Raw genomic sequence first — 13,299 nt, forward strand, 5'->3', positions numbered from 1 at the left:
GTTCGTATTTCGCAACAAAACAAACTAAAACTGTTTAATTGCCACCGCAGTAATTATGAATATAATTGTGAAAAGAAAGCTACCATTAAATGAATTACCTTGAGGTCAATACTCTAGTTAAAATCACCAGTCAAGTTTATTTCATAACATTTTTAAAATCACATACTTAAAAACATCGTCATCATCAAATAAATCACCTCTAAATGATTTGATAAAGTGATCCTAATGACACAAGCATAAATACAGATTTAACATTTAAAAACTATATTATATTTTGTTGCAGACTTAATAGTTAACATCATCAACATTAATTAGACAAGTTTAAATAACTTAAGATAATTCAAACCAATTCGATTACAACTATATCCATAACAATCACTTCTTTAAGTTCGTTTATGTATGTTACAAAATGAAGCATGGTAGCAATACTCAGTATCCATTCAGTTATAGTACTGGTTAAGTGTAACTTATAACCCCCATCCTCCATACTCCACAAAGTAAGATTGTCCCCTTTAAAATACACATATTCGTCTCGCAAACATAAATACGTCTTTCGAAATAAAAGTTTACCTTTAAATTTCAACAAAGCCAGAAGTCCACATATTGAAACACTCAAAAAACAAATTGTAGAAATAACCGCCAAAGTTATTTTCGCAACAATAGCATTTCTGGTACCTTTTTCTGGATATAAATACCAGGATATGACGGTCTGAAATTGATAATCGCATATTGATATAATAGCTGAATTAAATATTTGCGACTTTTACTTGTAACCATTGAAATGCACAGCCTACTCCGAAGGCATTATTAGCCCCTACTACATGCACCCAAAAAATATTTGTTTCTTGAAAACTAGCTACCATCACCATTCCAAAACAGGAGACGAAACCGCACCAGAGTGCAGCTTTATTTAGCTTGGCAATCTTCCATTTCCGATCATTTTGTGCTACAGTCTCGCAATATATGCACACCTGCTTATAACGAATATAATTTATACAAAGCACTAAAAATCAGGAAAATAATATTTTCTTCATAAAGAATATATAAAATACTTACATATTATTGATAAGAAAAATATCATTAGTGAAAATATGCAACTCTCTGGAGGCCATGTTCCTGTATCACTTATATATGGAAAAACCGCTCTTATATGGTGACTGCTCAAAGACATTGAATACCTGAGAATATACATTCAAAGTAGTTATACACAATCAATATGCCTTGTTGTAAATTGTGTTTTACGCACGTGATTATAACAGTTACCGCTAATCCTAAACACAGAATCAAAGGAAAAAGATAAGTATATTTAAACCCTTCTTTATTTCTCAACATTGTCCCCCTGTCTTTTAATTTGCAGGTGACTTGACCTGTTGCCTTGTCCGTTGTATAAAACTCAGCTACGAAAATTGAAAGAAAAACTCCGAGCCTGATATATCCATTTTTATCGTGGATCGTTAATGAAAAATTGATATAAATTGATTTTTATAAACGACAATGTATTTTTTATTCTATCCTAATATTTATGAGAAGTTATCACCACCTTCACTATTCTTTCTAAATGAACCCGAAATTCTAAAATCGTTATATTCCTTTTCTTCATTCTTAATTTTTATAGTCATTATTCCCCATTATTTAATATTTATTAATATGTTTTCAATAATCGGAATATTTAATACCATAGGACTATCAGGGAAAATATTTTGAACTATCATTTGTTGTCAAAGAAGATTCTATGGCAACAAAAATGAAATAACCTATATTTAGCATATTTGATTATTACTAATTCTATTTAAATGCATTTATTGCATATTATTTTCAATTACTAATACTATTTACTCTTGATAGCTTGAGTAAATAAAAAACAATTCCAGTTAGCATAAAAAATATCTATCTTATTTATCAATGAAAAACAATTAAAACACATTTTATAAGATAAGAATATATTATTTATATGGCTATATGTGTAATAAAATTGTAATTAAGCAGGAACTGGATTCAATGGTGCATATTGTTGGCGAATTCTCAAAAAATCACTTTCTTTCTGTTTTAAATCTTTGATAAATGGATGTTCTGGGTGTGCATCTTTCAACTGAGATAAATATCTGTTAGCATACTGCAATAAAACAGTCACATTATAAAACCTACAAATCTATATACAATTTACCTCAGGTCCTTTTTCTAGGTGTCTTTGTAGAGCAATTAGATTGATAAGGGTATCAGCATTTTTGGAATCCTTTGTCAAGGCTTCCTGCAAAGCAGCTTCAGCTTCCTCATATTTACCTTGACCAATAAAAGTTACTGCCTGTCCATTGAGTAACAGTGAAGTTGAGCCATATTTATCAACTAACTCCTGATAAATATAATAAGCATCTTGCAATTTATCACCACCCTAAAAGATAAAAAATTATGTCATTACCGTTAAAAATTATGTAACAATATGTCACCTATACAGTAAACTTACCATTGAGCTATGCACCCAAGCTTGTGCTAATTGGGTAAGTATAGCATCATCATCTTTTTCTTGCATCTCTTTTAGTTTCTTCAAAGCCAAATCAATGCGATCCAGTTTTAATAAAATATCAACAATTAAAGCCATTGACTCCAAACTTTCCGAAGTATGTAAATATCTATAAGCAGCGTCAAAGTTACCTTCATTTATAAATATAGTTGCTGCAACAAGAACAAGAGTTTCATTTTGAGCAGTAGTATCAATTTTCTGATTTAACTGCTCTAACAAAACAGTTCTATTTGATTTTCCATGTAGATATTCAGCCAATAGTTTTAAAGGTTGGATTTCCGGAGGAGAACTAGCTGTGATCTCATCTAAAACAACTAGAAACTTATTCTGGGCAATATATGATCGATATGTAAAGATGTCACGTTGAATTGCAATTTCTGTGCTGGACGGCTAAAGAAAACATTAAAAAATTAGCACTTGCGAAAGACTAGAACCTATAACATACCTTTTTAATTTTAGCGGCTTCGTTAATACATTGCTGATAATTGCCGATGTAAAAGTGAATTTTAACATCAAACAATTCATCGATTTCTTGCTGAGGGGCCATTTTACCCCAATAATCAGAAACTTTACGTGTCCAGAATTATAAACGTCAACAAAACAGCAAAGTTAGGTTAATGATTGCGTCAAGCACTTTTTCGTGAAGACAACTGACAATTTAGATGGGTCTATAGAACTATTTAGTGGTATTAGAAAACGCTTAAGCTCGTTTAACCTCTAAATTTTCTTAATTGAGCCTATTTTTTGTTTTCAATCATAGTATTATCTAAAAAATATATACATTTTTATATTTATAGAAGAAACAACCAGTTCCCTGGCATAGAGAAGATTATAATGGAAGAATCAAGCGTATACTATGTATGTGAAGGTAATATAATCTAGTCAACTTGCTTCATTGGCCTGTTTTGTAACCTAATTTTTTCGTAAAACATTTCAAATTTTGCAAAACAAATAGGGCATGTTACGAGACCACCTGAAAATTATATTTAATGTGACCAGAACTTTTTTATCATTGTACATTATAGTAACTTCTAGTATAACCTTTTGGTAACAAATAATAAACGGATGAACTATGCTTTCAAATGAAATAATGTTACTGTTTTAGCTATTGTCTTATCTATGGTAAGAACATGACTGGACAGATTGGAACTAGTTCAAGAAGAAAGCAGAGAATTGAAAATAAAAAGAAGAAAATGGCTGCTTTATTAGATATAGTTAAACTTAATGAATACGACAGACAAAAGAGTAAAAATAAACTTCAACTCCCGAAAGAAAACGATTGCTGTGAAAATGTAGAAACTGACCAGGAGTTTGATCCTACACCCAAAAAGAAGCTGAAAACTGAAAATATTGGATTGGGACGTTCAGGAAAACCAACATTAGAAGGTACAGAGTATCTTGAACTTAAAAAGAGACTCAGAGAGAAAACGATGTGTATTAAACAGGTCGGTGATATGGATTTGTGAGTTTTAGGAATTTGTAAATTATTGTCAATGTTTTAGACACCAAAATTACATTTTAGAGATATAGGGCATAATGCCAGTCTAAAGGTAGATATGAATAGCAGATGTCCATTATTTCTTTCGGACATTCAACATCTTATATTGTATTCTCAAGTTGGAGTACATTCACCTTATTCTCCAGCAAGGTAAATATAATTTTCATCATATAGGGCAGTGATAACTACAGACACTTTTTTTAGGTGGTGCAGCTTAGAAAAATACAATAGATTAGCAAATGTAACTATTCTAATTATTGAAAATATTTCCTTATACCATTATGAGGCTTTTGAGAGTCAATTTGAATTTCTAAAAACAAATTTCCCCCATAAAATAGAAATTGTGTGCCCATTCTCTTACAATAATGATATTGTTCAGGAACTATCGATGGTCCCATTATCAGGTATTTAAATATTACTAATTAAATATAGAAATAACATAGGCTAATATGAATTCTTTCAGCTACTCAAATGAAAAAGTTGATTAATGAACATGGAAGCCTAGATGAAGCTACAAAAGCATGTGGAGAAGTGTTTAATACAGTCAATAACTTTTTTCCTGTTGACCATGAAGAAAATTCCTCATCCAGCACTCAAAATGACTTACCTGGTAATGATAAATACCCTAGGTATTGTGTACATTGAATTGTTTAATAGATTTTTAACAATATTTTTTTTTAGGACTCAACTTTTGCTTTCTGGATGGCAGATGATTGAAGAAAATTTTCCACTGCCTATCAAAGGCTTAATGGAAAGAAAATATTCTGATTATATTTTAACAAAACAAAAATATAAACATGTTAATGCTCACAGTCCTATGATAGCTATGGACTGTGAAATGTGCAAAACTAGTACTGGTTAGTTAGTGTTTTAACACCATTGATATAATCAATAACTATATAAACAAAATTTTAGGCGATTTGGAGCTCACTAGAATTTCAATAGTAAATGAAAAGCATGAGGTTATTTATGATACCTTGGTTAAACCTGAAAACAAAATAGTAGATTACTTAACCAGGTTTTCTGGCATAAATTCAAAGATGTTAAAAAATGTGACCAAGAAGCTCAAAGATGTACAAAAAGAATTGATAGAACTGTTACCTGATGATGCAATTCTTGTGGGGCAATCCCTATCCAATGATCTACATGCTTTAAAAATGATGCATCCATACATAATAGATACCAGGTATGTACCAGTTAAGCTTTATGATGTATAAAATTTAATATGTGAAAATCACATTTTATTTTTCTTTTAGTGTTATATATAATGTTACTGGGGACCGTTGTCGCAAAACTAAATTGCAAACTTTGGCAAGAGAGTTTCTAGATGAAAAAATTCAAACTGGCCATCAAGGACATTGTAGCTCAGAAGACAGTTTGGCTTGCATGAAATTAACTCAATTGAAACTCAGCAAGCACCTGTATTTTGGTGATGCAGTCATGAATTCGATTCGCACTCAACAAAGGGCTTATCCAGACATAGGTAGTGCCAATTATGCCACTGGTTTGTTGACACAATGTATCAAAGGAGGAAATCGGGTTAATGTGGTCGCTGTTGATGACATAGCTGAAAAATACCGATTTTACACAGATAAAAAACAAACTGTTCTAAATCATATAACTTGTGTGAAAAAAGACTCCAATAAACAAGTTATTGAAGAGTTGTGTTCCACAGTAAACACTAATAACTTAAATATAGGACATTTAAGAATAGCTACAGGACTTATTGCTGATGAAACCCCAAATAGGGAAAAAGTTTTCAAATTATTAGATAAATGGATCGCGAAAGTTTCCGACGCAGCCGATAAGCCCTCGTTGATCGGGGTAATATTAAGCGGACAAAAAGGCGGCGGTAATGGAGTCTGTTTTCTCCAATTAAAAAGAGAATATATCATTTAAAACACGGGTAATTTTGGTTACTGCGAGAGATTTTGTACATAATATACGTCCACTATGAAATAAATTTTTTTTCTGTATTTCATTTGATTTTATATTTCATTTTGCCTCTTTAAAGACATGTATTGGCCAAATGTTTTGTAGACATTTTTTCCATGCATTTTCAATAATTTTTAATCAAAATAAAAGAAATGTATTCTTTTACTTAATAAGTTGACAAATGAAAATCCAACACTGGGCTTGTTGAAAAAATCTATATTCTTTTTTGCTAAAAATGATTCAGTCTAGTAGGTGAAATACTAACATGATTATTTCTCTTAAAAAATGTCAATTATGAGTTAAAGGTCATATGAGACCTGACTTCAGAAAGTTGACTTGATTTGTTAGGTAGTATTTGTACAGTAGGATTTATTATTTAGAAGAGTTTGCTAGACTCTCTTATTGTCTGATTAGATCCTTTAGGGCAACATTAACATTTTAGTGCAACGATTTTAGGTATTTGCTTTAAAAGTATTGATTAACGTTGCGTTAGCAATTTTTGATGAAATAACCAAATTGTTAAAGAAAATATAATTACAATATAGACGCATCATCAACATCCCTTACTGTTCGTGGATAGTTTCTTCTGCCCAACCTATACGCTGCTGTTAATGCTGTAGGTCTTAGAGTCATACAGAAGAATTGACAAAATAAGCATTCGTAAGCTAAATTGGATTTGATTATTTACCTTTTTTCCTTCCTGAAATGTTTCATACCAGTATTTAAAGTAAATTCATATACTTGTTCTATTCAGTGGTCGTTAAGGTTTACAATAGATCCAAAGCAAATTCAACAAATCATTTCTCAGTCTCACAAAAATAACTATAACAGGAATCACTATGATGGGGTTAATAATTTTTAAGGAGACTTGTTGAGTTTCCAGAGCGCGGGTAATCACAAAACATGGAAAAAACGACAATTTTCACAACGGTTGATAGAATATGTTTTTTTTTTGACCCAGTAATTTTCATAAAATTGCCAATATTAAAATCATTATCGCTTTCTTGCAGTCTCTTTGTTCAACAAATTTTTATAGAACGTAAAGCCGTTGATACAAGATTGTCGGTCATTCCATAGCCGCATGATTTACTTCAGCGGTCTCATGCTTTAAAGTATCAAAAAATTATTTTGTAGTCGTCATTACAGTTTAGATAAAAATTACAATAAATGTTAAACTTCAATAAGCTGTAGCCTTTTCAGTTTGATTGTACGATCAGCAAATTGAAGAAATTGTTGATTGAATTGAATTGAATTGAAAAAAGACCAGTATATAATATCCAGAAAATAGAATACAACAAACATGTTTGATGGTGATATTTCTGAAATGGGAATATATCAGCTGTAAATATCACACTACCAAATAAATGATCGGTTTATAGTAGTGCACTTAAGTTAAATTGCTTTTTGACAGTTAGTGTCAATCTATTTTTTTATCAAGTTGTCAAAATATATAATTATATTATTATTTATACATATGTATATGTTTCATTAAATATCCTTCCGATTGTTTTTTAAGATTAATTTTAAAAGATTAAGATTTTTCCGGTGTATGCAACCAGTAAAATCCTTTTCGAAATGATATGATTTTGAAAAATAAAGCCTTTAATATATTAAAGCCCACTAGTTGTTTTGAGTGTCGTCCAGATTAATAATAAAATATTATTATATAATTCTGATGTTAGCCTTAATTGGATTGAAGAATTGTGCCTCTTTATCACGTGGTATAAAATGAAATAGCTTTCAGAGAAATTCGTTAGAAACGTCAAATTTAAACCGAAGGATGTATGTATTTTGATTATCTCTTTGTTATGATTTATTAAAATCAGGTAAATTATTTTTTATTTAGAGTTAACTTATTTTCATGTAACACTTTTTTAGAACGTTTCCTATTATGGATTTATTTAAACAACATAGAGAAACGGAACAAAAAGTCCATGACAACTTGTACACGAATTTAGTGCTTTTGACTCATTTTTATCCACCGAATAAAGATTTCAATGCAGTTTTTCGGAAGGATATGTTTGTCAAAAATAACAAGGCAGCATTTTTCGAGGTGGTACATTATATGCTTAATATTATTAGTCCTGAACTCACCAAACAAAAACTAACTAATTGGCCTATTCGGGATGTGAAAATGGAAGCCAAATTGCGTACTGAGGTGATCAGTTATGTTAATGAATTAAACGTCGTGTATCCTTACGCAAACATTCCTACTTGTCAAACCTCTACACTAATTTCACCAGGAGGTTTCCGATTTGCTAAGTTCATGCTAAAAATATCACAATTGGTATTGTTCAAACATCTTGAACGATCTGAAGAAATTACCCTCTTATTTCCATTAAAACACCAAAAAAATGCTCTTGAGATGTCAAAGGCCCAGTTAAATCATTTAAATAAGGTTACCTCAAATATTAATAAAGAGTCTATGGATTTATTAAGTACATTCCAAGAATATTACGAAAAAATTAAAGGACAAGGGGAAGCAATTTGTGAATCTTTAACCAAATTGAATAAAGATATTCAAGCAATCCAGAAACAATATACTGATATTCAGAACTTTTTTGATACTAAGTACCCCTCTTATCCTTCTGCAAATAGTTTGGAGGAAAAATTTACAGTAATTAAGGAACAGGTACAAAAAGTTGTTGAGATGAACCATTTGTTTGCTGAATGTGAAAAGTTGTTAAAATGCATAAGTGGTACAGATTTGCTTTTGGAGCATAATGAAGATGATTTAGATGTTCCACAAGATATTCAGAATATTATTCAAAATAACAACCAATTAGATATTACACAGTTCTTTCGTGGTTTAACAGTGTTGCTAGAGAAAAAAGCTTTGGAGCTTGTTGATCCTACAAAAATATGCATAGGTCAATCAATAGAAACTATCAATAAATTATCAGGGAGGTATAAAGACATATTAAAGCAATTGGAAGCAGAAAGAGATCATATTAATGGTTTATTTGACCAGTTGAAAACTGTTTTTGAAGACATTGTTGCTGAAACTGATCACACATTGGCTGTACCCATATCATGATTATTAAAGTATATAATATAACGTATAAATAATTATTTGTATTATACGATGTAATAAAGTTGAAATATATTTGTTAACGTTTATTCTATTAATTGTATAATTTACCTCATAATCAAAGGACATTTAGTCTTAAAATTTATAATAAAAACAGTCTTGTAAATAATGATAATTTTACTATTTTTTATGTTTCTTAATGATATCAAGGACTTCTTGTACGTCATCTTTCGAGCCAAGAAATATTGGAGATCTTTCATGTAGCTGTTGTGGTTGGACATCAAGAATAGGAATTTTGCCATTAGAGGCTAAACCACCAGCGGTCTGAACGATATGAGCCATTGGAATACATTCATATAAAAGGCGAAGCTGTATAAGAAAAATACCATATGTTATGTTACAGTATTAATATGCTTGTAATACTGACGTACCTTGCCTTTTGGCGACGCTGAGGTCGCGGGGTATATGAATATACCACCATATTTAATGGTTCTATGGACATCAGCTACCATGGAGCCAACATATCTGGCATTGTAGGGTTTTCCTTTAGCTGGGTCCTTCTTATTTTGAACATATTCTTTAACTGCATCATCCCATAAGTGTGTGTAACCCTCATTGATAGCGTATATTTTTCCTCTGAAAAGTAAAATCTATTTATCCTCATTATTATATTGATTGGGATCATTACCTATTTGGAATAGTCATATTTTTATCAGTCAAAACGAATTCTCCTATAGTGGGGTCCAACATAAACCCATTAACACTATTGCCAAGTGAAAGAACCATCATGGTAGCGCTACCATAAAGGGCATATCCGGCAGCTACGACTTTATTTCCAGGCTGTAAAGCGTCCTTTAGGCTGGGAATGGTATTATCTTCCTTTTTCATAATAGCAAATATGGATCCTATTGATACTAGACAATCAATATTTGACGACCCATCTAGAGGATCGAAAGCAACTATATATTTTCCACGTCGCTCTAGATCAACCTGTAAAAAGTTTTAAAATATTTCAAAATTCAATGTCTCTCAATTTTATTGTACTTGTATTTTACACGGCCACTACTATCAATCATATTTGAATTTTGAATCTTTATGTTAATATCACTATTGAATGAATAACAAATTTGGCAGATAAATAATTTCAAGTTTATTTTCTTTTCAACTTAAAATTTTAGAAATTCCGCGAAAAGAATTATCTAGTCCGGCTTGTCAGTTTCATTATAAAAATATAAAAAAATTAAATGTTCTTTGATGATATATATTTAGATTAGATTAGGATTTATGCCAAGCTTTGATATTGTTAATTCGTTGTAGTTTTTATACTGGGCCATTAAATCACTCGTATGTTACATGTCTTGATTATGTCAGAAAATGTAATGATCTTGTGTACTTACCTCTATTACAGTCTCGTTTTCTTCTGATATAAGCAATCCTACTGTATAAGAGGATTTTAGCATATTTATAAACAGTTCATTGGCTAGCACGTCCAGTTTTTTTACTTCTTCGCCTTGGACATTAGTCTCGCCAACCATACCAAATCTGTTATTGAAATAATGATTTTAAATGCATTTCAATTGATTGTGAATGTAAATTAAATATCTATCATATAATATGTTATTGAAGTTGTCTTATTACTTTAAGGGCTATAAATGCTTATCAACGTTAATTTTTTTTTACATATTAGATAATAAACTTTATTATTAATTAGATAATCGGTTTACATGTTAGTATAAGAGTTATAGTTTAGTTACGTGCCATATTATTTTTGTGGAGTTACATTATTTTGTACGTTTAATGTTATAAGAATGATTACATTTCCTAGTATTGATATCTTGAGCACTAATAACAAATATTTCGGTGTCCTAATCTTGCGGTTACGTGTATCTGAACGATTATTTTGTTTATTTGACTTGTTAGTACGTATAGTATATGTTTGTTTACAGAAACGAAAAAAGTGTTGTAACATTCTCTTGTGATGTTAATTTTGTAGCACTCACAGTTGTGTAATGCCTGCCCTTCGGACCGCGCTGCTGATGACTTTCACAGCTGTTTGGATCGAGTTGAGGAGTTGGGTGAGCTCTCCGGTGGCTTGGGGTACCTTTTTCTGCTCGGCCAAGACGAATCTTGTCAGTGTAATACAATTCGAATCTAGTGGTTGGCTCATTGTTGCAGTAATGTTATTCGCATAAAACAAAACAGATCGTGGCTACTTCACCGCGAGCAGCCTGAAATCACTGAACATGTCGCGTAGGATGTTTGTCGTTTAAATATAGAATGAGAGAATACCAGGACCGTCGAAAAAATACTTTATCCTTTCAATTTGAGTGTATTTATTTATTGGTATTCCTTCTAGATTAGATAAATGGAATGTTACCGAACGGTGTGGTAATTACGATAAAGTCCTCGTATTTGTTGATAGTACCCCGTACGCGTTTGTCGACCTTTGAGATTGTAGTGGAATCACCACTAGCGACTACGATAAAAATATCGTTATCACGTGTTTACGTTTTCTGTTTTCGATCTGGGAGTTATAAGTATCGCCAGTTCTTTCATATACTATTGATAAGTATTAAAACTATAATTTTTAAACGTATGTTAAACGATACAATTTTTATATTAAGTCTAATAATAACTAAATAAACATTAAGTTCTTATTGAACATTTTTTCAAAATATTATTGCCATGATCTATAGATGTTGAGATGATTGTTAAAGGCAATTGCCAGGTTGTTAAATAATGTGTTATCGAGTATTTGAGTAATTTACTGTCAGAGAAAGGAGTAATCGTTAACAGTAGTCGCTATTTTTGGAGAATCATAACTGATATTCGGCAAATTTCAGTAGTTTCCGCCTTATTTTGTGACGTTGTCATTTACAAGTCAGGGGCAGAATCCAACGAACTACAACGGCCATTTTCGATTTGAACTTGATATTGGTAACAGCTTTATTTTGTAAGGTAAAGAATTTTGTTGTTTGTACTTTATTTGTTCCTGTACTGTTCTAAATGTACTAGTTTATATTGTACTATACTACACTACTTTAAAGAAAGAAGATTGTATATTAATTATAATAAATGAGGGATAATTTGAAATGTTAAAAGAATATATCTCTGTAGATTCTGCAACGGGTTTAGTGCATATAGCTTTGAATTTCATTCCTTGCTTGTATTGAATGAATTGAGAGATGGGTTTGCATGCTCTTTTTGCATATAGAACAAAACTGGTAAAAAGCAATGAAGATATTTTTTAGTGCCGTGGAAGTTATATTAATTGAGTACTTTTCTCTTGAGTTTTCTCTTTTCCTTTTAAAATACATTTATAAAAGGTTATATAATTTAGACAAAATATATAAATTTAAAATAATAAACAGTTAAATTAATTATATTTGATGTTGAGTTTCAAGGGAAATTTTAGGAAAATGTGTGAATTTTTCAAATATACGATCAATTTACAAGAACTATAACTTTGGTTTGTTATTGTAATGTTTATGTATTGATAAAGGATTACATATTGTTTTATCTTTTTTTTTTTATTTTTCTTTTTTTTTCTTTCTAAAATGAAAAATGTCTTTAAAAAGAGCTTCTTTATATTAAATTTTTATGTACCAAAAACTTCAGTCAACGGAAATATTACATTATTTTGTGAATTCCAGATAATTTAATTTAATTATATTATATTACATTCTTCAAATGTACGTATAATTTGCAATAACTGACAACGTTGCAACTCCAAATCCTTGTGCGTTTGCCATGATTCTCCAGAATTAGACTCTTGTATCATTAATTATTATAGTTTTTTACTTTTTTGGCGTTTTTTTTTGAGAACACTGTCATTCTCAAATCACGTTGTCCACCGTTGCACGGTCGAAATTAACCCAATTAATCGTTTTTAATGAAGCTTGAGATATCTCGCTTTATGGTTCGCTTATTCGAGAAACCGAAGGTTGTATTTGGGAATGATAATCTAAATTATGCCCAGTTTGTTAAATTCCGTGGACACCTTTAATGCAGAAATAATGGTAAATGATATCAAATTGAGTTCTTTGTTTTAATGGCGTTTAAGCGTTCATTTAACGATTAAACCGTTCAGTAGTACATTTAAACTAGTGTTATTATTACACCATTAGAACCTAACGATTGTTTGGAAGTTACTGTTGAATATATTAGACTAGCTTTTAATTTGACTAGTGATCGCCCTGTGGTCGAAATTCGACCACACTATATTAAGTTAATGTTTCTCTCATAAATATAGTAAAAGGATTAATTTAAAAATGATATATTACCAAAACTTATTTTCAATATAAGATCAGAAATGTA

General features: G+C 30.7%; 5 protein-coding genes across 8 annotated transcripts; 2 read left to right on the forward strand and 3 right to left on the reverse strand.

Annotated features, from left to right (window-relative positions):
• Window positions 1-247: 247 nt before the first annotated feature.
• LOC143193763 (DNA damage-regulated autophagy modulator protein 2) lies at window positions 248-1,651 on the reverse strand. Its single transcript, XM_076400125.1, has 5 exons — window positions 1,247-1,651; window positions 1,057-1,178; window positions 768-1,003; window positions 571-709; window positions 248-510 (listed from the first exon to the last, which is right to left on the reverse strand). Exons 1-5 carry the CDS (start codon window positions 1,330-1,332, stop codon window positions 341-343), a joined length of 753 nt encoding a protein of 250 aa, XP_076256240.1. The 5' UTR covers window positions 1,333-1,651; the 3' UTR covers window positions 248-340.
• A 272-nt stretch (window positions 1,652-1,923) lies between these two features.
• epsilonCOP (coatomer subunit epsilon) lies at window positions 1,924-3,140 on the reverse strand. The gene is made up of 4 exons (XM_076419456.1): window positions 2,964-3,140; window positions 2,462-2,908; window positions 2,165-2,389; window positions 1,924-2,113 (listed from the first exon to the last, which is right to left on the reverse strand). The coding sequence occupies exons 1-4, from the start codon at window positions 3,063-3,065 to the stop codon at window positions 1,979-1,981; spliced, it is 909 nt and encodes a 302-aa protein (XP_076275571.1). The 5' UTR covers window positions 3,066-3,140; the 3' UTR covers window positions 1,924-1,978.
• Window positions 3,141-3,173: 33 nt separating this feature from the next.
• On the forward strand, window positions 3,174-5,992 carry Rexo5 (RNA exonuclease 5). Of its 4 annotated transcripts, none has more exons than XM_076419453.1 (9): window positions 3,234-3,386; window positions 3,474-3,565; window positions 3,624-3,980; window positions 4,041-4,166; window positions 4,221-4,420; window positions 4,480-4,645; window positions 4,698-4,873; window positions 4,932-5,202; window positions 5,273-5,992. In XM_076419453.1, the coding sequence occupies exons 1-9, from the start codon at window positions 3,375-3,377 to the stop codon at window positions 5,913-5,915; spliced, it is 2,043 nt and encodes a 680-aa protein (XP_076275568.1). In that variant the 5' UTR covers window positions 3,234-3,374; the 3' UTR covers window positions 5,916-5,992. The 4 variants fall into 4 exon arrangements, with proteins under 4 accessions (XP_076275569.1, XP_076275570.1, XP_076275568.1 ...); XM_076419452.1 differs by having other exon boundaries at window positions 3,624-3,963; window positions 4,021-4,166; XM_076419454.1 differs by lacking the exon at window positions 3,474-3,565 and having other exon boundaries at window positions 3,174-3,386; window positions 3,624-3,963; window positions 4,021-4,166.
• A 1,646-nt stretch (window positions 5,993-7,638) lies between these two features.
• On the forward strand, window positions 7,639-9,071 carry LOC143206766 (uncharacterized). Its single transcript, XM_076419457.1, has 2 exons — window positions 7,639-7,777; window positions 7,830-9,071. The coding sequence occupies exon 2, from the start codon at window positions 7,843-7,845 to the stop codon at window positions 8,986-8,988; it is 1,146 nt and encodes a 381-aa protein (XP_076275572.1). The 5' UTR covers window positions 7,639-7,777; window positions 7,830-7,842; the 3' UTR covers window positions 8,989-9,071.
• On the reverse strand, window positions 9,054-11,231 carry fbp (fructose-1,6-bisphosphatase). Its single transcript, XM_076419459.1, has 5 exons — window positions 10,983-11,231; window positions 10,380-10,524; window positions 9,671-9,972; window positions 9,414-9,618; window positions 9,054-9,351 (listed from the first exon to the last, which is right to left on the reverse strand). Exons 1-5 carry the CDS (start codon window positions 11,147-11,149, stop codon window positions 9,163-9,165), a joined length of 1,008 nt encoding a protein of 335 aa, XP_076275574.1. The 5' UTR covers window positions 11,150-11,231; the 3' UTR covers window positions 9,054-9,162.
• Window positions 11,232-13,299: the final 2,068 nt, after the last annotated feature.

This window comes from Rhynchophorus ferrugineus, unplaced genomic scaffold (genome assembly GCF_030347505.1).
Source record: "Rhynchophorus ferrugineus isolate W39M unplaced genomic scaffold, kcgeb_rfMv2 rfM1, whole genome shotgun sequence".
Taxonomy (NCBI): Eukaryota; Metazoa; Arthropoda; class Insecta; order Coleoptera; family Curculionidae; genus Rhynchophorus; species Rhynchophorus ferrugineus.

Coding starts and splice junctions, on each gene's coding strand:
- LOC143193763 (XM_076400125.1), bottom strand. CDS start 1,332: ATGTTGAGAAATAAAGAAGGGTTTAAATATACTTATCTTTTTCCTTTG. Junction 1,179..1,246: donor GCGGTAACTGTTATAATCAC/GTGCGTAAAACA, acceptor GTATATTCTCAG/GTATTCAATGTCTTTGAGCA. Junction 710..767: donor GTGCATTTCAATGGTTACAA/GTAAAAGTCGCA, acceptor TATCAATTTCAG/ACCGTCATATCCTGGTATTT.
- epsilonCOP (XM_076419456.1), bottom strand. CDS start 3,065: ATGGCCCCTCAGCAAGAAATCGATGAATTGTTTGATGTTAAAATTCAC. Junction 2,909..2,963: donor AAGCCGCTAAAATTAAAAAG/GTATGTTATAGG, acceptor TGTTTTCTTTAG/CCGTCCAGCACAGAAATTGC. Junction 2,114..2,164: donor ACCTAGAAAAAGGACCTGAG/GTAAATTGTATA, acceptor GTTTTATTGCAG/TATGCTAACAGATATTTATC.
- Rexo5 (XM_076419452.1), top strand. Junction 3,566..3,623: donor ACTTCTAGTATAACCTTTTG/GTAACAAATAAT, acceptor TTACTGTTTTAG/CTATTGTCTTATCTATGGTA. Junction 3,964..4,020: donor AAACGATGTGTATTAAACAG/GTCGGTGATATG, acceptor TCAATGTTTTAG/ACACCAAAATTACATTTTAG.
- LOC143206766 (XM_076419457.1), top strand. CDS start 7,843: ATGGATTTATTTAAACAACATAGAGAAACGGAACAAAAAGTCCATGAC.
- fbp (XM_076419459.1), bottom strand. CDS start 11,149: ATGAGCCAACCACTAGATTCGAATTGTATTACACTGACAAGATTCGTC. Junction 9,973..10,379: donor AAAACGAGACTGTAATAGAG/GTAAGTACACAA, acceptor AACTTTTTACAG/GTTGATCTAGAGCGACGTGG. Junction 9,619..9,670: donor AATATGACTATTCCAAATAG/GTAATGATCCCA, acceptor TTTACTTTTCAG/AGGAAAAATATACGCTATCA.